Source organism: Polyodon spathula, chromosome 45, assembly GCF_017654505.1.
Source record: "Polyodon spathula isolate WHYD16114869_AA chromosome 45, ASM1765450v1, whole genome shotgun sequence".
Lineage (NCBI taxonomy): Eukaryota > Metazoa > Chordata > Actinopteri > Acipenseriformes > Polyodontidae > Polyodon > Polyodon spathula.
In genome coordinates, this window is record NC_054578.1 from 1,089,275 (window position 1) to 1,115,679 (window position 26,405).

Consider the following 26,405-nt stretch of genomic DNA (forward strand, 5'->3'; position numbering starts at 1 on the left):
CACAGTGTAATAAAGCCTTGTAGTCTCTTGCAATATCATTTTGCAGTTTATATATCAGATTAAGCATTGTGTGTGTGTGTGTGTGTGTGTGTGTGTGTGTGTGTGTATCAAAGCCGAAAATCCGCGACCTTGCTCCGGAGTGAAACCCGATTCCTCGACCTTCGATTCCTTCTGAAGCGCGCAAGCACTTTTTAAAAATCGATCTTATTAATGTTTAATGAATCTTTCGCGTACAGGAGACACAAATGCGTTTCGCTTTAGTCTCGACTATTATTAAGATAAAAAAAAAAAAAAAAAAAAAAAAAAACACTACGTCACTGAGGGATTAACACACAAAGCCGCGCGTGCGGACCTGCCATCATGATGAATATTCTATCCTGCGGCTTCCGATCACATTATTACATCACAACATTATTAATTATGACTTTATTAATTATTACTTCATCACATAAGCACCGCTACAAGTTACCCCCCCCCCCCCCCCCCCCCCCCAAAAAAAAAACCACCCCCGCCGGGAGTTCAGGACTCAGAAAAAGAGAATATTCCTGTTTTATTCTGCTTAGTGAAATGAAGCTATAATGCTGTAAATATATTACACTGGAGTGATGTATTAAACTATGGCTATTGAAACTCAGGGGGGTGTCTGAATCGTGGTTGGTGTTGCTGTATAATATATTAAACTATGGCTATTGAAACTCAGGGGGGTGTCTGAATCGTGTTTGGTGTTGCTGTATAATATATTAAACTATGTGCTATTGAAACTCAGGGGGGTGTCTGAATCGTGTTTGGTGTTGCTGTATAATATATTAAACTATGGCTAAAACTCAGGGGGGTGTCTGAATCGTGTGTTTGCTGTATAATATATTAAACTATGGCTATTGAAACTCAGGGGGGTGTCTGAATCGTGTTTGGTGTTGCTGTATAATATATAAAACTATGGCTATTGAAACTCAGGGGGGTGTCTGAATCGTGTTTGGTGTTGCTGTATAATATATTAAACTATGGCTATTGAAACTCAGGGGGGTGTCTGAATCGTGTTTGGTGTTGCTGTATAATATATTAAACTATGGCTATTGAAACTCAGGGGGGTGTCTGAATCGTGTTTGGTGTTGCTGTATAATATATTAAACTATGGCTATTGAAACTCAGGGGGGTGTCTGAATCGTGTTTGGTGTTGCTGTATAATATATTAAACTATGGCTATTGAAACTCAGGGGGGTGTCTGAATCGTGTTTGGTGTTGCTGTATAATATATTAAACTATGGCTATTGAAACTCAGGGGGGTGTCTGAATCGTGTTTGGTGTTGCTGTATAATATATTAAACTATGGCTATTGAAACTCAGGGGGGTGTCTGAATCGTGGTGTTGCGCAAGATATATTAAACTATGGCTCTCAGGGGGGTGTTTGTGTTTGGTGTTGTATAATATATTAAACTATGGCTATTGAAACTCAGGGGGGTGTCTGAATCGTGTTTGGTGTTGCTGTATAATATATTAAACTATGCAGATTGAAACTCAGGGGGGTGTCTGAATCGTGTTTGGTGTTGTTGTATAATATATTAAACTATGGCTATTGAAACTCAGGGGGGTGTCTGAATCGTGTTTGGTGTTGTTGTATAATATATTAAACTATGGCTCAGGGGGGTGTCTGAATTGATAATATATTAAACTATGCAGATTGAAACTCAGGGGGGTGTCTGAATCGTGTTTGGTGTTGCTGTATAATATATTAAACTATGGCTATTGAAACTCAGGGGGGTGTCTGAATCGTGTTTGGTGTTGCTGTATAATATATTAAACTATGGCTATTGAAACTCAGGGGGGTGTCTGAATCGTGTTTGGTGTTGCTGTATAATATATTAAACTATGGCTATTGAAACTCAGGGGGGTGTCTGAATCGTGTTTGGTGTTGCTGTATAATATATTAAACTATGGCTATTGAAACTCAGGGGGGTGTCTGAATCGTGTTTGGTGTTGCTGTATAATATATTAAACTATGGCTATTGAAACTCAGGGGGGTGTCTGAATCGTGTTTGGTGTTGCTGTATAATATATTAAACTATGGCTATTGAAACTCAGGGGGCTGTCTGAATCGTGTTCCGTGTTTTTGTATGCTATATTAAGCTCGGTTTTTTTCCACGGTGTTTTTGCAGTGAGATGCTGACAGGCTGGGTCGAGCCCAGGCGTTGGATTATATTGCGGGTCTCTCTCGATGTGAATCACAGGACGCGCTGCAGATATTCCGGCTGCTATCGCTGTGAGATTTTGTAGGACGATGTCGATTTGTTTCAGTATCAACAAACAAGCTCTGTGTTTGTATTTAATTATTAACGTCGGGTGCTGAAAGAATTTGAAGCCGATTATTAAAAAGCCACCTGGAATTTCACTCCATCTAGTTTGCATTTAATTCATTTTTAAACGCGTCTTAAACACGCGAGTAACCTCTCAGTGAAAATTCAATTGAAATATATTTTCTTTTAAAATACAAGTAAAATACAGCATCAAACAATTCAAATCGCACGCCACAAAAATTATACATAAATATATACATTATTATTATTATTATTATTATTATTATTATTATTATTATTATTATTATTATTATTATTATTATTATTATTATTGTTAATAGTAATAAGTTTATTATTATTTTTATTATTTTACATGTTATATTAAATAAATCGCTATTTTTCATATTCAATACGAAACATTGCGATTTAATTCTCACAACACGTAAAAGAGCAATTGCGCTAATAATCAGCTTCCAAACCGCGCGGATTCTCTAAATATATCAAACTATTGATTCTGCAGATCAACTGAATAATTATTATTATTATTATTATTATTATTATTATTATTATTATTATTATTATTATTATTATTATTATTATTATTATTATTATAACGATGACACGACGTCATGAGAATGTATTCTCAGTCGAATTTTCACCACTTACTGATTCAATATTATATATAGAGAGAGAGAGAGATAGAGACCGACCTTATTGTGAAGCATAGAGAGGTATGGTAAAGCACAGGGAAGCATTGTAAAGCATTAGAGGTCTGGTAAAGCACATGAGAATGTAAAGCACAGAGAGGTTTCAAGCACTTACTGATTCAATATTAAAGCATAGAGAGGTCTGGTAAAGCAGGGATAGATTGAAAGCACAGAGAGGTCTGGTAAAGCATAGGGAAGCATTGTAAAGCACAGAGAGGTCTGGTAAAGCACAGGGAAGCATTGTAAAGCACAGAGAGGTCTGGTAAAGCATAGGGAAGCATTGTAAAGCACAGAGAGGTCTGGTAAAGCACAGGGAAGCATTGTAAAGCACAGAGAGGTCTGGTAAAGCATAGGGAAGCATTGTAAAGCACAGAGAGGTCTGGTAAAGCATAGGGAAGCATTGTAAAGCACAGAGAGGTCTGGTAAAGCATAGGGAAGCATTGTAAAGCACAGAGAGGTCTGGTAAAGCATAGGGAAGCATTGTAAAGCACAGAGAGGTCTGGTAAAGCATAGGGAAGCATTGTAAAGCACAGAGAGGTCTGGTAAAGCACAGGGAAGCATTGTAAAGCACAGAGAGGTCTGGTAAAGCACAGGGAAGCATTGTAAAGCACAGAGAGGTCTGGTAAAGCACAGGGAAGCATTGTAAAGCACAGAGAGGTCTGGTAAAGCACTCTCTCTCTGTAAAGCACAGAGAGGTCTGGTAAAGCTAGGGAAGCATTGTAAAGCACTCTCTCTCTCTCTCTCCCTCTCTCTCTCTCTCTCTCTCTCTCTCTCTCTCTCTCTCTCTCTCTCTCTCTCTCTCTCTATCTGTCCTTGTCTCATTATGAAAGAGTTAACCTTGTTTTTGCTGCTTTTCGTCTCCTCATTAGAGCCAGCCGTTCTCCCGCCGGGACGGCCCCTCTCGCAGAGTCCCTCAGCGCCGCGGGGGGTGCGAGGGGAGCGGCGGGGGGAGCGCGGGGGTGAGCCGAGCCCCAGCGGAGCGCCAGATGGCATCCAGTCTGTCAGCGCAGACTGGAGCCGGATTAATGACGGCTTTGGCGGGGTCATTAAAACGTGTTCCCCCGGCCCACAACCAGCAAACAACCTGCCGCCAGCCCTCCTCCGCGGCGCCCTGTGGAGATTGAAGCTGGACTCGATCCGTCATGATTCAACCAGCTTTATACATAATTAATACTGAGCTGCGTTTATATTATTATTATTATTATTATTATTATTATTATTATTATTATTATTATTATTATTATTATTTTAGATTGAGATATAATTTTTTAAAAATAACCGCATTAATGTAATTTTGATATATTATTATATAACATCATTTAATCAAATAAACTACAAACTGATTTTGCATATTTTTCTTTTCCTAGATGCAGTTCGTATTTCCTGTTAGGCTTCGAAATATCACATTTTTCCTTGTCAGCATTTCGTTAAGTATATAGAAAAACTAAACGCTGGTGTGGAATTCAATATGAGAACAAGGGAACATTATTCAGCAGCTTTCACTGGACTCTATGAAGCTGAGGGAGTTCATTCTATATAGAGGGGGTGCAATTCAATATGAGAACAAGGGAACATTATTCAGCAGCTTTCACTGGACTCTATGAAGCTGAGGGAGTTCATTCTATATAGAGGGGGCGCAATTCAATATGTTAACAAGGGAACATTATTCAGCAGCTTTCACTGGACTCTATGAAGCTGAGGGAGTTCATTCTATATAGAGGGGGTGCAATTCAATATGAGAACAAGGGAACATTATTCAGCAGCTTTCACTGGACTCTATGAAGCTGAGGGAGTTCATTCTATATAGAGGGGGTGCAATTCAATATGTTAACAAGGGAACATTATTCAGCAGCTTTCACTGGACTCTATGAAGCTGAGGGAGTTCATTCTATATAGAGGGGGTGCAATTCAATATGTTAACAAGGGAACATTATTCAGCAGCTTTCACTGGACTCTATGAAGCTGAGGGAGTTCATTCTATATAGAGGGGGTGCAATTCAATATGTTAACAAGGGAACATTATTCAGCAGCTTTCACTGGACTCTATGAAGCTGAGGGAGTTCATTCTATATAGAGGGGGTGCAATTCAATATGTTAACAAGGGAACATTATTCAGCAGCTTTCACTGGACTCTATGAAGCTGAGGGAGTTCATTCTATATAGAGGGGGTGCAATTCAATATGAGAACAAGGGAACATTATTCAGCAGCTTTCACTGGACTCTATGAAGCTGAGGGAGTTCATTCTATATAGAGGGGGTGCAATTCAATATGAGAACAAGGGAACATTATTCAGCAGCTTTCACTGGACTCTATGAAGCTGAGGGAGTTCATTCTATATAGAGGGGGTGCAATTCAATATGATAACAAGGGAACATTATTCAGCAGCTTTCACTGGACTCTATGAAGCTGAGGGAGTTCATTCTATATAGAGGGGGTGCAATTCAATATGAGAACAAGGGAACATTATTCAGCAGCTTTCACTGGACTCTATGAAGCTGAGGGAGTTCATTCTATATAGAGGGGGTGCAATTCAATATGTTAACAAGGGAACATTATTCAGCAGCTTTCACTGGACTCTATGAAGCTGAGGGAGTTCATTCTATATAGAGGGGGTGCAATTCAATATGTTAACAAGGGAACATTATTCAGCAGCTTTCACTGGACTCTATGAAGCTGAGGGAGTTCATTCTATATAGAGGGGGTGCAATTCAATATGTTAACAAGGGAACATTATTCAGCAGCTTTCACTGGACTCTGTGAAGCTGAGGGAGTTCATTCTATATAGAGGGGGTGCAATTCAATATGATAACAAGGGAACATTATTCAGCAGCTTTCACTGGACTCTATGAAGCTGAGGGAGTTCATTCTATATAGAGGGGGTGCAATTCAATATGTTAACAAGGGAACATTATTCAGCAGCTTTCACTGGACTCTATGAAGCTGAGGGAGTTCATTCGAAGTTCAAATGCCAGGAACTGAGCTGGGGACCTTTTTGACTGCTGCACCTGAGACACAGCTTGTAAACAGACTTGCATAATTAGAAATGAACACAAACCGATTACTTTAATTAAAAGAAAGCACGTCCAAATCAACGTGAAAAAAACCCCAACCCTTCCCATTGCGCTAATTAAACTAATTAGGGTTGATTTGAACATTCCGTCTATTAATTTATGAAGCGATCTTCACAGGTCTGTTACAATAGACGAGACCAGTCACTGCTATATAATATAGTAAACTATGCAGATTGAAACTCAGAGGAGCTGCTGTGTGAATCATTGCTGGAGTCACTGCTATATAATATAGTAAACTATGCAGATTGAAACTCAGGGGAGCTGCTGTGTGAATCATTGCTGGAGTCACTGCTGTATAATATAGTAAACTATGCAGATTGAAACTCAGGGGAGCTGCTGTGTGAATCATTGCTGGGGTCACTGCTGTATAATATAGTAAACTATGCAGATTGAAACTCAGGGGAGCTGCTGTGTGAATCATTGCTGGGGTCGCTGCTGTATAATATAGTAAACTATGCAGATTGAAACTCAGAGGAGCTGCTGTGTGAATCATTGCTGGGGTCGCTGCTGTATAATATAGTAAACTATGCAGATTGAAACTCAGAGGAGCTGCTGTGTGAATCATTGCTGGGGTCACTGCTGTATAATACAGTAAACTATGCAGATTGAAACTCAGGGGAGCTGCTGTGTGAATCATTGCTGGGGTCGCTGCTGTATAATATAGTAAACTATGCAGATTGAAACTCAGGGGAGCTGCTGTGTGAATCATTGCTGGGGTCACTGCTGTATAATGCAGTGTAACTGTGATGGTGTGATGGTCAGTGCAGTATAATCAGGCTCCTGGTCTCTCTGTCCCTGATCCAGAGTGTTGGAGCGCAGGCAGGACAATGTGGAGACCCTGCAGCTCTCGGAGGAGGGGCGTCCCGTGGAGACGAAGGCACTGGACCTCCCCGTGGTTGACTGCACATGCTGTGGGCTGCCTCGCCGTTACATCATCGCCATCCTGTGTGGAATCGGATTCTGCATCTCCTTTGGGATCCGTTGCAACCTGGGCGTGGCCATCGTGAGCATGGTGAATAACAACACTGTGTATGAGGGGGACAAGGTTCGAGTGGAGGTGAGTCTATACACCCTGCACCCTGCACACGATACACACTGAACACACTGCACACTGCACACTATACACGCTGCGTGCTATGCACCCTGCGCACTCTGCACCCTGCACCCTGCGCACTGCACCCTGCACCCTGCAGCCTGCACACTGCACACTGCACACTATACACACTGAACACCCTGCACCCTGCACACACTGAACACACTGCACACACTGCACACTATACACACTGCACACCCTGCACCCTGCACACACTGACTGCACACTGCACACACTGCACACACCGCACACGCTGCACACACTGCACACAGCGCACTGCACACTCTGCACACTCTGCACACACTGCACACACCGCACACACTGCACACACTGCACACTGCACACTGCACACTGTGCACACTCTGCACACACTGCACACACTGCACACTGCACCCTACACACTGCACACACCGCACACTATACACACTGCACACACCCCCGCAACCTGCACACTCTGCACACTCTGCACACACTGCACACACTGCACACACTGCACACACTGCACACTGCACTCTGCACACTCTGCACACACTGCACACACTGCACACACTGCATCATGCAGTCATTGCAATAGCAGCTCTCTTCTCTCTCTCCCTCTCTCTCAGAAAGCTCAGTTCTCGTGGGACCCCGAGATCGTGGGAATGATTCATGGCTCGTTTTTTTGGGGGTACATTGTCACCCAGATCCCGGGGGGGTTCATCGCGCAGAAATTTGCAGCCAACCGGTAAGAGAAAATCCTACAGCTCCCAGCATGCCTCAGCACCGGCTGCCATGGTGAGGGATGCTGATAGCTGTAGTTCTTTCAAACATATTACAAAAAGGGCAAACTAACCCTCATAAAAGTGTCCCACAGTGAAGCATAAAGCATTGTAAAGCACAGAGAGGTCGTGGTGGTAAAGCACAGGGAAGCATTGTAAAGCACAGGGAAGCATTGTAAAGCACAGAGGCAAGGGAAGCATTGTAAAGCACAGAGAGGTCTGGTAAAGCACAGGGAAGCATTGTAAAGCACAGAGAGGTCTGGTAAAGCACAGGGAAGCATTGTAAAGCACAGAGAGGTCTGGTAAAGCACAGGGAAGCATTGTAAAGCACAGAGAGGTCTGGTAAAGCACAGGGAAGCATTGTAAAGCACAGAGAGGTCTGGTAAAGCACAGGGAAGCATTGTAAAGCACAGAGAGGTCTGGTAAAGCATAGGGAAGCATTGTAAAGCACAGGGAGGTCTGGTAAAGCATATTAAAAAAAAACCCCAAACTTCTCTCTCTCTCTCTCTCTCTCTCTCTCTCTCTCTCCTCTCACTCTCTCTCTCTCTCTCTCTCTCTCTCTCCTCTCTCTCTCTCTCTCTCTCTCTCTCTCTCTCTCTCCTCTCGTTTGGTTTCGCTCTCTCCTCTCCTCCTCTGTTCTTAACATGCTCATCCCCACTGCAGCCAGAATCCATTACGGTCTGTGTGATCTGTGTACGCATACTGCAGGGACTAGTGGAGGTATATGAGAGACAGAGAGGTTTGCGTATGACGGCCCTGATCACTCCATATAACTCTCTGAGTTGTGTGTGTGTGTGTGTGTGTGTGTGGTGGGGGGGGGGGGGAGTGTGTGTGTGTGTGTGTGGGGGGGGTGTGATCTGTGTGTGTGTGTACTGTTGTGGGGGGGTGTGTGCATGACTGCGACAGTTGAGTGGGGGGGTATGTGTTGGTGCGGGGAGGTGTGTCGTGTGTGTCGTGAGCGAGTGTGTGTGTGGGGGGGTGAGTGTGTGTGTGTGTGTGGAGTGTGTGTGGGGGGGGGTAGGTGTGCGGTGTGAGTGTTGTGTGTGACACACTGTGTGAGGTGTGTGACAGTGTGGGGGGGTGATGTGTTTGTGTGGGAGGGTGTGGTGAGTGTGTGTGTGTGTGAGGTGGAGGGTCGGTTGTGTGTGTGGGGAGTGTGTGTGTGTGTGTGTGTGTGTGTGTGTGAGTGTGTGTGTGTGTGTGTGGTGGGTGTGTGGGGTGTGTGGTGGTGTGTGTGTGGGGTGTGTGTGGGGTGAGTGTGTGTGTGTGTGTGTGGGTGTGGGGGGGGGTGTATGTGTGCGTGTGTGTGTGTGTGTGTGTGGGTGCGATGTGGGGGTGTGGTGTGGGGGGGTGTGAGTGTGTGTGTGTGTGTGGGGGGGTGTATGTGTGGAGTGTGAGTGTGTGTGTGTGGGGGGGGTTGTGTCAGTGGTGTGTGTGTGTGAGTGTGTGTGTGTGGGGGGGGGGGTGTGTGGTGGGGTGTGTGTGTTGTGAGTGTGTGTGTGTGGAGTGTGAGTGTGTGTGTGGGGGGTGGGTGGTGTGAGTGTGTGTGTGTGTGTGTGGGGTGGGTGTGTGTGTGTGGGGGGGGGGTGGAGTGTGCGAGTGTGGGTGTGGGGGGGTGTATCACCTTCCCAACATACCCAACTTTGTGTGGGGGGTGTATGTGTGCGACACTCACACACACCCCCCCCATGGTGGTGTTGGGGTTGTATGTGTGCGACTGGGAGTGTGTGGTGGGGGGGGACACGCTCGACTGTGTGTTGTGCGGGGGTGTATGTGTCACAGTGTGTGTGTGGGGGGTGTACACCGCTCACACTGTGACACACACAATATCCACCCACAATATGTGTGCTCACACACTCACACACACCCCACCCCCACATACAACACGTCCACACCTACACACACACACCCCCCCACACATACCACACGCTCACCTGTGCACGGGTGTATGTGTGCGAGTGTGAGTGTGTGTGTGGGGGGGTGTATGTGTGCGAGTGTGAGGTGTGTGTGGGGGGGTGTAGATGGGTGGCGACAGTGTGTACAGAGGGGGGCCCCCGACATACACACCAGTGTGTGTGGGCCCCCGTACCAAGACAGGGTTGACAGTGGTGTGGGGGGCTGTATGTGTGCGAGTGTGAGTGTGTGTGTCTTAGTGTGTTTATCTATCTGTCTCTGTCTGTCTGTCTTTTATTGTTGAAGTTATTATATTCTTGTTATGATTATTATTATTATTATTATTATTATTATTATTATTATTATTATTATTATGTATTATTCATTAGTATTATTTATTATGTTATTATTCTCACCCCTATTTCCGCAGGGCGTGACCTACCCAGCATGCCACGGGATCTGGAGCAAGTGGGCTCCGCCCCTCGAGAGGAGCCGATTGGCCACCACGGCGTTCTGTGGTGAGCAGGGCAGCAAATGAGCTGGCAGGGTTAGCAATGCACAGCTTTCCCCATTCTCCACATCTCTCTCATTGAAGACTAACTGCAGTGATCAGAAAGGGGCTCCTCTCTCTGCAGTGATCAGAAAGGGGCTCCTCTCTCTGCAGTGATCAGAAAGGGGCTCCTCTCTCTGCAGTGATCAGAAAGGGGCTCCTCTCTCTGCAGTGATCAGAAAGGGGCTCCTCTCTCTGCAGTGATCAGAAAGGGGCTCCTCTCTCTGCAGTGATCAGAAAGGGACTCCTCTCTCTGCAGTGATCAGAAAGGGACTCCTCTCTCTGCAGTGATCAGAAAGGGGCTCCTCTCTCTGCAGTGATCAGAAAGGGGCTCCTCTCTCTGCAGTGATCAGAAAGGGGCTCCTCTCTCTGCAGTGATCAGAAAGGGGCTCCTCTCTCTGCAGTGATCAGAAAGGGGCTCCTCTCTCTGCAGTGATCAGAAAGGGGCTCCTCTCTCTGCAGTGATCAGAAAGGGGCTCCTCTCTCTGCAGTGATCAGAAAGGGGCTCCTCTCTCTGCAGTGATCAGAAAGGGGCTCCTCTCTCTGCAGTGATCAGAAAGGGGCTCCTCTCTCTGCAGTGATCAGAAAGGGGCTCCTCTCTCTGCAGTGATCAGAAAGGGGCTCCTCTCTCTGCAGTGATCAGAAAGGGGCTCCTCTCTCTGCAGTGATCAGAAAGGGGCTCCTCTCTCTGCAGTGATCAGAAAGGGGCTCCTCTCTCTGCAGTGATCAGAAAGGGGCTCCTCTCTCTGCAGTGATCAGAAAGGGGCTCCTCTCTCTGCAGTGATCAGAAAGGGGCTCCTCTCTCTGCAGTGATCAGAAAGGGGCTCCTCTCTCTGCAGTGATCAGAAAGGGGCTCCTCTCTCTGCAGTGATCAGAAAGGGGCTCCTCTCTCTGCAGTGATCAGAAAGGGGCTCCTCTCTCTGCAGTGATCAGAAAGGGACTCCTCTCTCTGCAGTGATCAGAAAGGGGCTCCTCTCTCTGCAGTGATCAGAAAGGGGCTCCTCTCTCTGCAGTGATCAGAAAGGGGCTCCTCTCTCTGCAGTGATCAGAAAGGGGCTCCTCTCTCTGCAGTGATCAGAAAGGGGCTCCTCTCTCTGCAGTGATCAGAAAGGGGCTCCTCTCTCTGCAGTGATCAGAAAGGGGCTCCTCTCTCTGCAGTGATCAGAAAGGGGCTCCTCTCTCTGCAGTGATCAGAAAGGGGCTCCTCTCTCTGCAGTGATCAGAAAGGGGCTCCTCTCTCTGCAGTGATCAGAAAGGGGCTCCTCTCTCTGCAGTGATCAGAAAGGGGCTCCTCTCTCTGCAGTGATCAGAAAGGGGCTCCTCTCTCTGCAGTGATCAGAAAGGGGCTCCTCTCTCTGCAGTGATCAGAAAGGGGCTCCTCTCTCTGCAGTGATCAGAAAGGGGCTCCTCTCTCTGCAGTGATCAGAAAGGGGCTCCTCTCTCTGCAGTGATCAGAAAGGGGCTCCTCTCTCTGCAGTGATCAGAAAGGGGCTCCTCTCTCTGCAGTGATCAGAAAGGGGCTCCTCTCTCTGCAGTGATCAGAAAGGGGCTCCTCTCTCTGCAGTGATCAGAAAGGGGCTCCTCTCTCTGCAGTGATCAGAAAGGGGCTCCTCTCTCTGCAGTGATCAGAAAGGGACTCCTCTCTCTGCAGTGATCAGAAAGGGGCTCCTCTCTCTGCAGTGATCAGAAAGGGGCTCCTCTCTCTGCAGTGATCAGAAAGGGGCTCCTCTCTCTGCAGTGATCAGAAAGGGGCTCCTCTCTCTGCAGTGATCAGAAAGGGGCTCCTCTCTCTGCAGTGATCAGAAATCCTCTCTCTGCAGTGTGAGATCAGAAAGGGGCTCCTCTCTCTGCAGTGATCAGCGATGCCCCTGGCAGGGAAAGGGGCTCCTCTCTCTGCAGTGATCAGAAAGGGGCTCCTCTCTCTGCAGTGATCAGAAAGGGGTTCCTCTCTCTGCAGTGATCAGAAAGGGGCTCCTCTCTCTGCAGTGAGGAAAGGGGCTCCTCTCTCTGCAGTGCAGAAAGGGGCTCCTCTCTCTGCAGTGGTTTTGAGGATCAGGTCTCCTACGAAGGGGCTCCTCTCCATCTCGCAGTGACAGAGAAAGGGGCATCCTCTCTCTGCAGGTGAGAGAGAGAGAGAGGCAGGGTAACCCCGTCACTCTGTGGAGGAGGGCGCTCCATTGCCTCTGCAGGTGAGAGAGAGAGAGAGGCAGGGTAACCCCGTCACTCTGTGGAGGAGGGCGCTCTGCCATTGCCTCTGCAGGTGAGAGAGAGAGAGAGAGGCAGGGTAACCCCGTCACTCTGTGGAGGAGGGCGCTCTGCCATTGCCTCTGCAGGTGAGAGAGAGAGAGAGGCAGGGTAACCCCGTCACTCTGCAGGCTCCTATGCTGGTGCTGTCATAGCGATGCCCCTGGCAGGGATACTGGTCCAGTACTCTGGGTGGTCGTCGGTCTTCTACGTTTACGGCAGTTTTGGCGTTTGTTGGTTTTGTTTTTGGATCCTGGTCTCCTACGGTAACCCCGTCGCTCTGTGGAGGAGTGCGCTCTGCCATTGCCTCTGCAGGTGAGAGAGAGAGAGAGAGGCAGGGTAACCCCGTCACTCTGTGGAGGAGGGCGCTGTGCCATTGCCTCTGCAGGTGAGAGAGAGAGAGAGAGGCAGGGTAACCCCGTCACTCTGTGGAGGAGGGCGCTCTGCCATTGCCTCTGCAGGTGAGAGAGAGAGAGAGGCAGGGTAACCCCGTCACTCTGTGGAGGAGGGCGCTCTGCCATTGCCTCTGCAGGTGAGAGAGAGAGAGAGGCAGGGTAACCCCGTCACTCTGTGGAGGAGGGCGCTCTGCCATTGCTTGGTTTCAATGTGAAGGAAACGTTTTGAATTGGGAACCGGTTTGAAGCGCTGTGACTCTTTTCATGGCAGATTTGAAGTTGCGCTCTGCTGAAGACATTCTGCATTCTTACACATCAAATACAAAACTCTCTCCTCTCTCTCTCCCCTCTCCTCTCTCTCCTCTCTCTCCCTCCCCTCTCCTCTCTCTCCTCTCTCTCCCTCCCATCTCCTCTCTCCTCTCTCACTCTCTCCTCTCTCTCTCTCCCCTCGCTCCTCTCTCCTCTCTCTCTCCTCTCTCCCGTCTCCTCTCTCCTCTCTCCTCTGCTCTCTCCCCTCTCTCCTCTCTCTCTTGTAGAAGTTCAAGACTCCCTGGAAGAAGTTCTTCACCTCCATGCCAGTCTACGCCATCATCGTAGCAAATTTCTGCCGCAGCTGGACGTTCTACCTGCTCCTGATCAGCCAGCCAGCGTACTTCGAGGAGGTGTTCGGATTCGAGATCAGCAAGGTGCCCCCCAGCACTGCCAGCGCTCCTGATTATTATTAGTATTAGTATTATTATTATTGAGAGCTGTAATCTCCCATAGCTTGGTGAAGCTTACCGTTTTATTACTTGCCTCTAAGTGTGTGTAGTAAGGCTGTGACATCACTGCTGAGGCCTGTCATCGATCGCAGTGATGTCATCACCCTGTCAGAATTGTAAACAAGCAGCCTCCAGATTTGCCGCTGTCAGCGAGGCCGAGGCGAACAGCTTCGCGATGCTTTCTTTACACCAGGGCTTCCCAAACCCGGTCCCGGGGGACCCCCTGCTGGGGCTGCTGGTTTCCATTCCAACCTGGCTCTCAATCACTGAACCAGACCCTTCAGAAATATCTGATGTTCAAGAGCTGAAAACAAGTCAAAAGGTCTAATGAAGCCCATGATCAGATCACTGAAGGGTCTGGTTCAGTGATTGAGAGCTGGGCTGGAATGAAACCCTTTAGTCACTGGGGCTCCCCAGGACCGAGTTTGAGAAGCCCTGATTTACAACTTAAATCGCAGTATCCTGGAGGACCTCTTATGCTGAAGGTACTACAGACCTCCCCATGGACGACACTTGTGGGGGGCTTCATTAGACCTTCTGACTTGTTTTCAGCTCTTCAGCAGTTACAGTTCAAGTTACTTATCAAATGTTGCAGCCGAACTTGAAACGTGAGGAAGATGCGGAGGTGAAGACAGTGTTTAGAGCAGGGATGAAGGGGAGAGACAGTGTTATTAGAGCGAAGGGGAGAGAGACAGTGTTATTAGAGCGAAGGGGAGAGAGACAGTGTTATTAGAGCGAAGGGGAGAGAGACAGTGTTATTAGAGCAGAGACAGTGTTATTAGAGCGAAGGGGAGAGGACAGTGATTTACAGTGTTGTTAGAGTAAAGAGGAGAGAGACAGTGTTAAGAAATACAGATCTCCATGACCCCCGGAGAGAGACAGTGTTATTAGAGCGAAGGGCAGAGGCATGCTGGGAGCTGTAGTCCTCGCCAGTGCGTGTCTCAGCATTGCCGGTCCTCTCTTTCAGGTGGGGATGGTTTCGGCGCTCCCTCACCTCGTCATGACGATCGTCGTTCCCATCGGAGGTCAGATCGCAGACTTCCTGCGGTCGAAGCGCATCATGTCCACCACCAACGTGAGGAAGATGATGAATTGCGGAGGTGAGAGACAGTGTGATTAGAGCAGGGATGAAGGGGAGAGACAGTGTTATTAGAGCGAAGGGGAGAGAGACAGTGTTATTAGAGCGAAGGGGAGAGACAGTGTGATTAGAACGAAGGGGAGAGACAGTGTTATTGGAGCGAAGGGGAGAGACAGTGTGATTTATATTTATTATATTATATTGTTTCTCCCCTCAGGGTTTGGGATGGAAGCCACTCTTCTCCTGGTGGTCGGGTTCAGTCACACGAAAGGCGTGGCAATCTCCTTTCTGGTTCTTGCCGTTGGATTCAGCGGCTTCGCGATCTCAGGTGAGGCCTTGGGGAGTCTTTCCAGAAGCAGCCAGAAAAAAGAATTCCGCGTGAATTCCATGACTAACGACTAGAAGTCTCCCTCAGCGTCTTCAGTGTGAATTCAGTGACTCTCTCCCTCAGCGTCTTCAGTGTGAATTCAGTGACTCATGACTAGAAGTCTCCCTCAGCGTCTTCAGTGTGAATTCAGTGACTCATGACTAGAAGTCTCCCTCAGCGTCTTCAGTGTGAATTCAGTGACTCATGACTAGAAGTCTCCCTCAGATCAGTGTGAATTCAGTGACTCATGACTAGAAGTCTCCCTCAGCGTCTTCAGTGTGAATTCAGTGACTCATGACTAGAAGTCTCCCTCAGCGTCTTCAGTGTGAATTCAGTGACTCATGACTAGAAGTCTCCCTCAGTGTCTTCAGTGTACCTTTGATTTTTTAATTAATCCAGGTTATTAATTATACTTGACATCGGTGAGCAAAGTCAATCAATCTCATTGATTACTCTTACAGTCTTCAAAGATTACCATTGAAAGATTCACAGCTACACAGTTATTACAGGTATAGCTCTAGATGGGCTATGATGGGAATTGAGTGCTCGGTCCACTCAGACACAAACACAATCCTCAAAAAGTGCAGTTTGATCCAGACCAGTGGCTTGTTATTGCAACCCTTCATAATCCCCATTTCAATTACAATGGAACCCTGCAATTCATCAATCAAATTACACACTAACCTGTGAGGAAATCAACACAGCTCTGAAGTCAGGCACCGGAATACAGAGATAGATATTTAAACACATGCTGAGAGAGAGAGAGAGAGAGAGAGAGAGAGAGAGAGAGAGAGAGAGAGAGGGAGGGGGGAGGGGCGCTCATTGCTCTTGTCTGCCCCCTGCAGGTTTCAATGTGAATCACTTGGACATCGCTCCGCGCTATGCCAGCATACTCATGGGAATTTCCAATGGAGTTGGGACTCTCTCAGGGATGGTGTGTCCGTTAATAGTGGGAGCGATGACCAAGCACAAAGGTCAGAGTCGATGTCAGGTTGGGATGATCCGAATCTATGGACATAATGTTCTCATGGGAATTCCAATGGGTACGTTAGTCATGTGTGTCAGTTATTCAGTGTGTTTTCACAGTTGGAGAATAGACTATTTTCGATGTTATGTCTCTCCTAAATTTTAAACAATCAGGTACCTTTAGCTCTAGTGTGAGCAAATGCCAATCCAGCTCTAGACAGTTAATCTTACGAGGGCTAACTAGATATTGTGTCGACTGCTGACGAGAGCTTATAGGGTGTGTCTGTGTTGGACGTAGACTGGAGTTTCACTTAGTTGATCGGTCACTGAGACAGACACAGAGGTGATTCCTCTCTAAAGTGGGCACTCTATCTGAGTCTGCGAAGTTCAGGAAGTTACCTGGGAACCTGATGAGCCAGTTTTCTGCCAGAACCTCTCAGTCTAGGTTCATCAGTATCTGAAATGCTCATCTCTCCTCTCCAAACGTCCGAGAGTTGCTTCTCTCTTCTCCCCTCTCTCTCCTCTCCTCTCTCAGAGAGAGAAGAGCCACGCTGCGAGTACCAGAGATTAGCTGACGAGGAGTGGGCTCTCTCTCTCTCTCTCTCTCTCTCCTCGCTATGCCAGCATACTCATGGGAATTTCCAATGGAGTTGGGACTCTCTCCTCTCTCTCCCTCTCTCTCTCTCTCTCTCTCTCTCTCCTCTCTCTCTCTCTCTCTCTCTCCAGATTTGCTCTCTCCTCTCTCCTCTCTCTCTCCTCTCTCTCTCTCATCTCCTCTCTCTCTCCTCTCCTCTCTCTCTCTCTCTCCTCTCCTCTCTCTCTCTCTCTCTCTCTCTCTCTCTCTCTCTCCCTCTCTCTCTCTCAGACCCGGGAGGAATGGCAGTATGTGTTCCTCATTGCCTCTCTCGTTCATTACGGAGGGGTGATATTCTATGGGATCTTTGCTTCGGGGGAGAAGCAGGAATGGGCCGAACCCGAAGAGACCAGCGATGAGAAGTGCGGCTTCATCCATGAAGACGAGCTCGAAGAGGAGACAGAGGACCTGCACCTCTCCTCGTTGGCCACCAGGGGGGGCTACGGGGCCACCAGCACCAACCCGGCCCTTGCCAAAAACGGGGGCTGGGCCACGGACTGGGAGAAGAAGGAAGAGTTCATACAGGAGCCAGGAAAGGATCGCTATCTGTACGGAGGAGCTGATGAGAGAGACTTTCAGTGAGGGACCCGAGCGCTCTGCCTAACTACCCCACCGCTGCCACCAACACACTGTCTCTCTGTTCACTCTCAAATCAGCTGAATCCCTCCTTCCACCCCTGAGCATCTATCCACAGGGTCTGATCAGCAGTGTGATCCACTCCTGGTTTCACTGCAAGTTTAAGAATCAGACACACCTGAGCTTAATAGCTAGACACACTGGGGGCTGATCAAGCCTGCAGTAAAACCTGGACGGTGACACTGCTGGGCAACAGGAGTCTGATTCCCAGCCCCATTGATCTCTGCATTGATCTGGGGTAATATAGTACTGTAGGGGAGGGGGGAGGGTAATTAAATAAATAATACTATTCTAGCAAGAATCTTATTTAAATATGTTATAAAATCCATTCTCTCACCTCTTATTAGCTTTATTAACAGGATCACTGACCCCTCCCTTTAAAGGAGCGCTGACCATCTTTAAAATCCATTCTCTCACCTCTTATTAGCTTTATTAACAGGATCACTGACCCCTCCCTTTAAAGGAGCGCTGACCATCTTTAAAATCCATTCTCACACCTCTTATTAGCTTTATTAACAGGATCACTGACCCCTCCCTTTAAAGGAGCGCTGACCATCTTTAAAATCCATTCTCTCACCTCTTATTAGCTTTATTAACAGGATCACTGACCCCTCCCTTTAAAGGAGCGCTGACCATCTTTAAAATCCATTCTCTCACCTCTTATTAGCTTTATTAACATGATCACTGACCCCTCCCTTTAAAGGAGCGCTGACCATCTTTAAAATCCATTCTCACCTCTTATTAGCTTTATTAACAGGATCACTGACCCCTCCCTTTAAAGGAGCGCTGACCATCTTTAAAATCCATTCTCTCACCTCTTATTAGCTTTATTAACAGGATCACTGGGTGCAGCAGCAGCAGGGCTAGTGTGAGTTTAAAACCCATTCTCAAACTCCTGGCTCCTGATCATTGCAATATTAATAATACTAGACTTCACTGAGGGGAGCTCTGAACCCCAGGACTGGGTGCAGCAGCAGGGCTGGTATGAGTGTGGAATGTATAGATCTATATGTTGATTATTAGTCTGTGTTTAGTTTAGGTGACTCTATGAGTTGTTTAGTTTCAGTGGGTTCTGAAGCACAAAGATTTTCTCACTGAGAATCACTGTCACTCAGTACGTGTGTGTGCGTGCGTGTGTGTGTGTGTGTGCGTGTGTGTGTGTGTGTGGACTCTCTGAGAATCACTCATTGTGTGACACAGTGGCAATGTATTCTGTATATATGAACAGATATAAACTTTAATACACAAGCCTGTCCCTCTTTTTGTCTGTCTATCTATCTATCTGTCTGTCTGTCTGTCTGTCTGTCTTTCTATCTCTCTCTCTTTCTCTCTCCTCACCATAGCACAATTATAAATGAAAGCACATAAAAATCTATTATAAAATTTGTGTGTGTCTGTGGTGTGTCTGTGCGTGTGTGTGTCTCCTCACTAAACTAATTGAAGTGTCCAGTCGACTCTTTTTCCCTGTCTCTGATGGTAAATCCAGTGATAATGTTTCTCATGCTAATATTGGCGTGCGTGTGTGTCAGTAAAGACCTGTTTGATTCATGTTCAGTTTAACTGTGATGAATGAAGAATATTGTATTGAATATCTGTTTAATATCCTGTAATCTGGGTGGGGGGGGGGGGGGGGGGGGGTGGAATCCCCTTTTAAGAGGTTTATGTTTTTTAAAGCATCATGTTTCAAAACAAGGAAGCCCGTCCTCCCCTCACCTTTACAATGGCGGGCCCTGAACAGAAACGCGAAGGCGAAGGGAGGACGCGTGTGTTTTGTTTCTGGATTGTAAAGATGGGGGGGTCTCTTCCATTGTGTGTGTCTCTGTGCCTCTTCAGTCCACACCAACCCCAGCGAAGCCTCTCTTGAAACGCCCTGGAAGCAATTTGCAAGCCGATTTGTGTCTGTGTGAAAACGTTCAGAACCGCGCAGAGGGCTCTGTGAACCAGGGAGGAGTTTCAAACGCACACCTCCTTCACTTTACTGTGCTTTTATTGATTTTTCAATAGATCTGGAATCTCGTAGAGGATAGAGAGCAGAAATCTGTCGCATTTTTAATGAGAAGATCGTAGGTTGATAATGACACCCTGACTCTGAAGACTGAGCCAGGAGGAGGACGCAGGGTTCAGGGGCGTGCTGTTTGGGATTTCAGGAGAATTGAAGTATTATACAGTATTATGGGCTGGACAGTGTTTGTAAAGAGAGGATTTATTTGTACTGTGATGTATTTACTGGCTGTGTGGATTAAAGACCTAAATCTTTGGGATTTTATTGATGAGAAACGATGGAATAGAATCAGATATTAAATATCACTTCATGTTTATGTGTGTGTTAAAAATATACCCTTATTAAAACGATTTTTTAATAAAAAACAGAAACATGAATTTTCGTTTATTTATTAAAACTGCAGAAAGACAGACAGACAGACAGACAACACAACACACACACACACACACACACACACACACACACACACACACACACACACAATCCTGTTCAGTTTGACACTGCAAAATATCTGTCTCTAATTCAGGTGGTTTTTTATATAAGCTCTCTCCTCTCTCCTATCTCGTCTCTCTGTTGGCGTCATTAATCCTCTTCCAAACACAGTGTGTTGAGAGAGAGGGAGAAAGGAGAGAGAAGAGAGAGAGAGAGAGAGAGAGAGGAGAGAGGAGAGAGAGAGAAGAGAGAGGAGAGAGAGAGGAGAGAGGAGAGAAGGGAGAGAGGAGAGAGAGGAGAGAGAGGAGAGAGGAGAGGAGAGAGAGAGGAGAGAAAGAGAGAGATAGAGAGCGGCGGAGAGAGGAGAGAGGGAGTGAGTGAAGGAGAGCGAGAGGAGAGAGGAGCGAGAGAGAGAGGAGAGAGAGAGGAGAGAGGAGAGAGGGGAGAGAGGAGAGAGGAGAGATAGGGCTGAGAGGGAGAGAGGGGAGAGAGGAGGAGAGAGAGAGAGAGGGAAGAGAGTAATAGTTTAAACAATTAATTAGCCGAATAGTACAGTCAAGTACCTCAAAAATAATCAGCGTTGAGAGGTGTTTGTATTCGAAACTCCTTGACATGACTGAGAGGAGAGGAGGCTCCCCTTCAGAGAGTTTCAGACCTCTTTTTACAGAGTCTTTGTACCCCTTTAGAGGGAAAGCTGCCAAAGAGGAGAGAGACACACTTTCATTGTGAGAGGAACAGAGAGAAATAACATCGAGGAGAGAAGGACAATGCTGCCAGTCAGGGGAGAGGGGAGAGGGGAGAGGGGAGAGAGGAGAGGGGAGAGAGGAGAGAAGGGAGAAGGGAGAGGGGAAGTTCTTTGTAATAGTTTAACAATTAATTTAGCCAGAATAGTAACAGTCAAGTCCCTCAAATAATCAGCGTTTTGAGAGGGTTTTGTATTTCGAAACTCCTTTTCCATGCACTGATATCACAAGCAATGTGTGAATCTATGGCTCCCCTTCAAGAATGCAGTTTCAAAAATGACCTCTTTTTACAGACTTGTCTTTGTACCCCTTTAAGAAATCCACTGGGAAAGCTGCCAAAGTCAGTTTTGCTTTATTTTTGAAAATACACACTTTCATTGTGAAAAACGCAAATATATTATTTGAACAGAGAACGAAATAACATCGGCTATAATAATGCGGCGCCTGTTCCAACGAGAAGATAATTTCTTAGACAATGCTGCCACCTACCGTCAAAACAACAGGGCGACACTGTTTCGCAGGGTATATTACGTCATGGGGATCGCTGTGGAACAGTACTGTGTGCAACGTGACGTGACAGCGCCCCGCGTGGAAACGACGGGCGTGGCAGCTGGGTGGTTCCTCCTATAATCTGCATTGCGAGTCTATTTATCCACGTGATCGCTTAGAAAAAACGAAGTTCCTAATTTGGCGAAGGCTGAGTGGATTTCCACGCCCACACGGCAGGCTCACGGTCCTCTCCCGGGATAAAGCTGACGGGCTCAGCTTCGCGTTTTGCTCGGCTCTGCAGCGACAGCCTCCCGATTCCAAAGCACAGGTTAGAAATCTGTGGGGTTAAACCGAGCTCAGCTTCGTCCTGTTCGTTTCAGACTCTAATAATGAATTGAAATGTGTAGAGCGCGCTACAGACGGGCTGTTCCTTTTAATGAGGAGTGTAATTAGTGTTCATCTATACATGATCAATCTATAACTGATCAATCTGTACCTGATCAATCTATACATGATCAATCTGTACCTGATCAATTTATGCCAGATCAATCTATAGCTGATCAGTCTATACCTGATCAATCGATAGTGCTGCTAGTGGAGCCATGTGACTGGTGACTGGTGATTCTAATCTGAAGGTCCAAGGTTCGAGGTTCTGCACTTCAAAAGGAGTCCTGACAGGGAGCAAGGCAGGAGTGGCTTTGTGCACGAAAGCAAACGCTTCTCCTCTGGATCAGATATTTCCTGTGCTGTGAGATTCTCAGGGATCCTGTGACTCTTCATTGTAAGCATGTCTGGATCAGATCTTTCCTGTGCTGTGAGATTCTCAGGGATCCTGTGACTCTTCATTGTAAGCATGTCTGGATCAGATCTTTCCTGTGCTGTGAGATTCTCAGGGATCCTGTGACTCTTCATTGTAAGCATGTCTGGATCAGATCTTTCCTGTGCTGTGAGATTCTCAGGGATCCTGTGACTCTTCATTGTAAGCATGTCTGGATCAGATCTTTCCTGTGCTGTGAGATTCTCAGGGATCCTGTGACTCTTCATTGTAAGCATGTCTGGATCAGATCTTTCCTGTGCTGTGAGATTCTCAGGGATCCTGTGACTCTTCATTGTAAGCATGTCTGGATCAGATCTTTCCTGTGCTGTGAGATTCTCAGGGATCCTCTACTGGAACACTCTGCAGTCTGCGTGATGAAGAACTGAAGCTGTTCTTTGTGGATGATAAAGAGGCTGTCTGTGTTGTGTGTCAAACTTCAGAGAAGCATGGGGATCACAAGGTCCGTCCTGTTCAGGAGGGTGCACAGGACTGTAAGGTATGGAAACAATATTGATGTAAACACAGTATTCTCTATTCACACCATATTATACAGGGTTATTATAATGAGGCAGTTTAAATAAGGAGATCCAACGAGTCTGAGCGAAAAACAAATCCTGTTACAATATGAGATGGAGGGAGGCAGAGTGGGGGTGGTGCTGTACAGGAATGGGGTGGAACGTGTCTGTGTGCAATAATGAATTCAAACTGAACCCTTATAAACCCTCACCCAGCCCTATCAGAGAATCTCCAGAGCGGGGGGCGTGTTGCTGTGAGAGCCCCCAGTGGCAGCCCCAGTGCTGAGGGGATTTCTCACACACTGCATTCATATTGTTACTAGCCAGGCATGTGTTAACAGTGATGTGCGAGCTCTGGGTTTCACTGCATTTCAGGGAGAGCTCAAGACTGCGCTGAAGCCCTTGCAGGACAAGCTGAAAACCTTTAATAAAGTTAAACAAGAATGTGATGAAACAGCAGAGCACATCAAGGTAAGAGAACTAGATTAGTGATTGAAACAAAACACAGCATACATTTTCACTGGACACCCAAACTAACACCAAACTGATCCTTTTCTTGTACAGAAACAAGCCCAGCAAACAGAGAGGCAGATAAAGGAGGAGTTTGAGACACTTCACCAGTTTCTACGAGATGAAGAAAAGGCCAGGATAGCTGCACTGAGGGGGGGAGAGGAACAAAAGGGAAGAATCATGAAAGAGAAGATTGAAAAACTTACAAGAGAAATCTCATCCCTTTCAGACACAATCCGAGTGATAGAACAGGAGCTGGAAGCTGAAGACATCTCCTTCCTGCAGGTAGTGCTTGTTTCAGTGTGTGTGACATGTTCTAATTGTGAATGCACACTCACTACTACACTGTCAGTGTTAATTCTGTGCATGTCAACAGCTCTGCCGATAACACTGTGCGTTCCTAAAAAAAAATATATATTCTGTTCTGAAAATATTTCTCAGCAATATACAAACCTGCTGTTTGGTGTTTTCATTGTTCAGCGGGTCTGTGTGACAGGTGCCCATTGTGAACAGACCAGCCCTGCACAGAGACACAGTGAAGACATCACCACCTCTCTCCTCTCCTCACCTCTCACTCTCTTCTCCTGTCTCTCATCTCCTCTCCTTCTCCTTCTCTCTCTCTCTTTCCTCTCTCTCTTTCTGGTTTACTCTCTGGAGGGTAATTAGTTGCTCAGTATATGTTTTCTTCCCATTTATTTATAGCAGACTCTCACTGAGAGACACACCTTGAGCACAGGTGAGTAAACAGCCTGGATATCTGCTTTAAAATCTTGGAAAGGTGACATTATTATTTACTTTAACAGCCTTACAAACTTTACTTTGTCTGCAACCAAATGATATATAAAGAGATATTGTGAACGGAGCCTCTTCCCTGTGTTTCAGTGTGTTCCACACAGCTTTGTCCAGGGAAAGCGTCTGAAAGCAGACAGCGGAGGGGCTCAGAGGCCATGGATGCCGTGGAAATTGCACATTTATTCCTCGTTAAATCTAATGTGTTTGTGATGTCACTATACCGCTAGTGATGTAACGACCTGGTGTTCCGTGCTGATGAACCTTTCAGGCATCGCGGTCTATCGATCCGTTAACGTAACTTTATCCCTCCTGTATTGTGCGTGATCTCGTTTAATCTCTGCTAAAAGCACACATTGCAGGTGACTCACGCTGTGTGTGTGTGTGTGTGTGTGTGTGTGTGTGTATCTGTATTGTGCGTGATCTCGTTGGAGGAGCTGCTGGTTTATTTGCTTTTGTGTCTCTCGTGTCGATTCTGTGTTCTTGTAGATAACGCTGTCATTGTCTCTCTCTCTCTCTCTCTCTCTCAGATTATATTTTATGCACAATATTCCACATACACGATTGCACAAGGGATTCTTGTTTTCAGACTGATTGTTTCATTTTCTTCCTGTGCGATTTCGCTTTCCTCTTTAGCGGTTGATTCTCACGCTTTCCACGCGCTTTCACGGCTGGCGATGTCTGGTGATGTATCGATGACCTCTGTGCGTTTCCTGTGGAATCAGATATCACACAAATTCACATCCCTCGCATTGTAAAGCACAGAGAGGTCTGGTAAAGCACAGGGAAGCATTGTAAAGCACAGAGAGGTGTGGTAAAGCACAGGGAAGCATTGTAAAGCACAGAGAGGTCTGGTAAAGCACAGGGAAGCATTGTAAAGCACAGAGAGGTCTGGTAAAGCACAGGGAAGCATTGTAAAGCACAGAGAGGTGTCTGTGACCTGACACACCACTGTCAGTAGGGAGTCTGTCTGTCTTCACTTGGTCCTTCTTTCCTCACCCTTTCTTTCACACAGTTAGATAGAAGCTGCTCTTTATCTGAAGAAACGATTCTCCACACTCGCTTGGTTTCTCATTCACATTTCAGAACAATGATCGAAGCTGCTTCTCTCCCATTGGCTGCCTGTCTCCTCGTGACCTTTCACCTGGCGGTTGTGACCTTACCATACAGCCAACCACAGGCAGGCAACCTCACAGGCAAGCCCACCAGCTTGTATCCTGCACCGTCATTGGCAGACACCACAAGCCCCGCCCCACCAGCACCGGACTCTGCCAAGATTCCGACCTCAGACCCCACCTGTCTACTTCCTGTGAGAGTGACAGACACAGGAAGTGAGGTAGAAGAATATAAAACAGAGAAGAATGAAATGAAAGAACAGGAGAAATCTGAAGGCAAGTTACCCTGAGAGAAAACATAAACAGAGTGAACAAACCCACAGTGTGATAAAAAAGCACAGGGGAGCATTGTGAAGCACAGAGAGGTCTGGTAAAGCACAGGGAAGCATTGTTGTAAAGCACAGAGAGGTCTGGTAAAGCACAGGGGAGCATTGAAAAGGACAGAGAGGTCTGGTAAAGCACAGGGAAGCATTGTAAAGCACAGAGAGGTGTGGTAAAGCATAGGGAAGCATTGTAAAGCACAGAGAGGTGTGGTAAAGCACAGGGAAGCATTGTAAAGCACAGAGAGGTCTGGTAAAGCATAGGGAAGCATTGTAAAGCACAGAGAGGTCTGGTAAAGCATAGGGAAGCATTGTAAAGCACAGAGAAGCAAGCATAGGGAAGCATTGTAAAGCACAGAGTTGTCTGGTTAGCATTTATTTATAACCCTTATAAAGGTATCCTATATAAAAGCACAGCAGAGTGACAGTGTGGTAACATGGCTCTTGTCTCTCCTGGCTCAGAAGGTGGTGTTCGCTATTCCAATGGGAGTCCAGTGCTGGTGTTCCTAGTGGCGGCAATGGGAATTGGGACTGTACTGGGAATCATCTACTGTGTTTACAGCAGGGTTACTGGTCTGGTAAAGACACAGGTGACACACACACACACACACACACTGACCTACCCTCTCTAATCTATCCACTAACCCTAACCCATACTCACACCATCAACTCACTGAAGAGACACCCACACACACACACACTGACCTACCCTCTCTAATCTATCCACTAACCCTAACCCATACTCACACCATCAACTCACTGAAGAGACACCCACACACACACACACTGACCTACCCTCTCTCCTCTATCCACTAACCCTAACCCATACTCACACCATCAACTCACTGAAGAGACACACACACACACTGACCTACCCTCTCTCAGAAGGTCCACTAACCCTAACCCATACTCACACCATCAACTCACTGAAGAGACACAGTGGCACACTGACCTACCCTCTCTACTATCCACTAACCCTAACCCATACTCACACCATCAACTCACTGGAGACACACACACACACTGACCTACCCTCTCTAATCTATCCACTAACCCTAACCCATACTCACACCATCAACTCACTGAAGAGACACCCACACACACACACACTGACCTACCCTCTCTAATCTATCCACTAACCCTAACCCATACTCACACCATCAACTCACTGAAGAGACACACACACACACTGACCTACCCTCTCTCCTCTATCCACTAACCCTAACCC

General features: G+C 46.8%; 1 protein-coding gene and 1 pseudogene across 1 annotated transcript; both read left to right on the forward strand.

Annotated features, from left to right (window-relative positions):
* LOC121306005 overlaps positions 1-17,589 on the forward strand; it is a 27,115-nt pseudogene extending 9,526 nt beyond the window's left edge.
* Positions 17,590-21,156: 3,567 nt separating this feature from the next.
* On the forward strand, positions 21,157-25,745 carry LOC121305869 (E3 ubiquitin-protein ligase TRIM35-like). The gene is made up of 6 exons (XM_041237523.1): positions 21,157-21,190; positions 22,261-22,424; positions 22,819-22,914; positions 23,008-23,238; positions 24,829-25,133; positions 25,640-25,745. Exons 1-5 carry the CDS (start codon positions 21,157-21,159, stop codon positions 25,075-25,077), a joined length of 774 nt encoding a protein of 257 aa, XP_041093457.1. The 3' UTR covers positions 25,078-25,133; positions 25,640-25,745.
* The last annotated feature ends 660 nt before the right edge of the window (positions 25,746-26,405 follow it).

Excerpts from the sequence above, each read along its gene's own strand:
- LOC121305869 (XM_041237523.1), top strand. The coding sequence starts at position 21,157 with ATGGGGATCGCTGTGGAACAGTACTGTGTGCAAC. Across the intron at positions 21,191-22,260 it reads GGAACAGTACTGTGTGCAAC|ATTCTCAGGGATCCTCTACT; the intron begins GTGACGTGACAG and ends CTGTGCTGTGAG. Across the intron at positions 23,239-24,828 it reads AAGACATCTCCTTCCTGCAG|AACAATGATCGAAGCTGCTT; the intron begins GTAGTGCTTGTT and ends TTCACATTTCAG.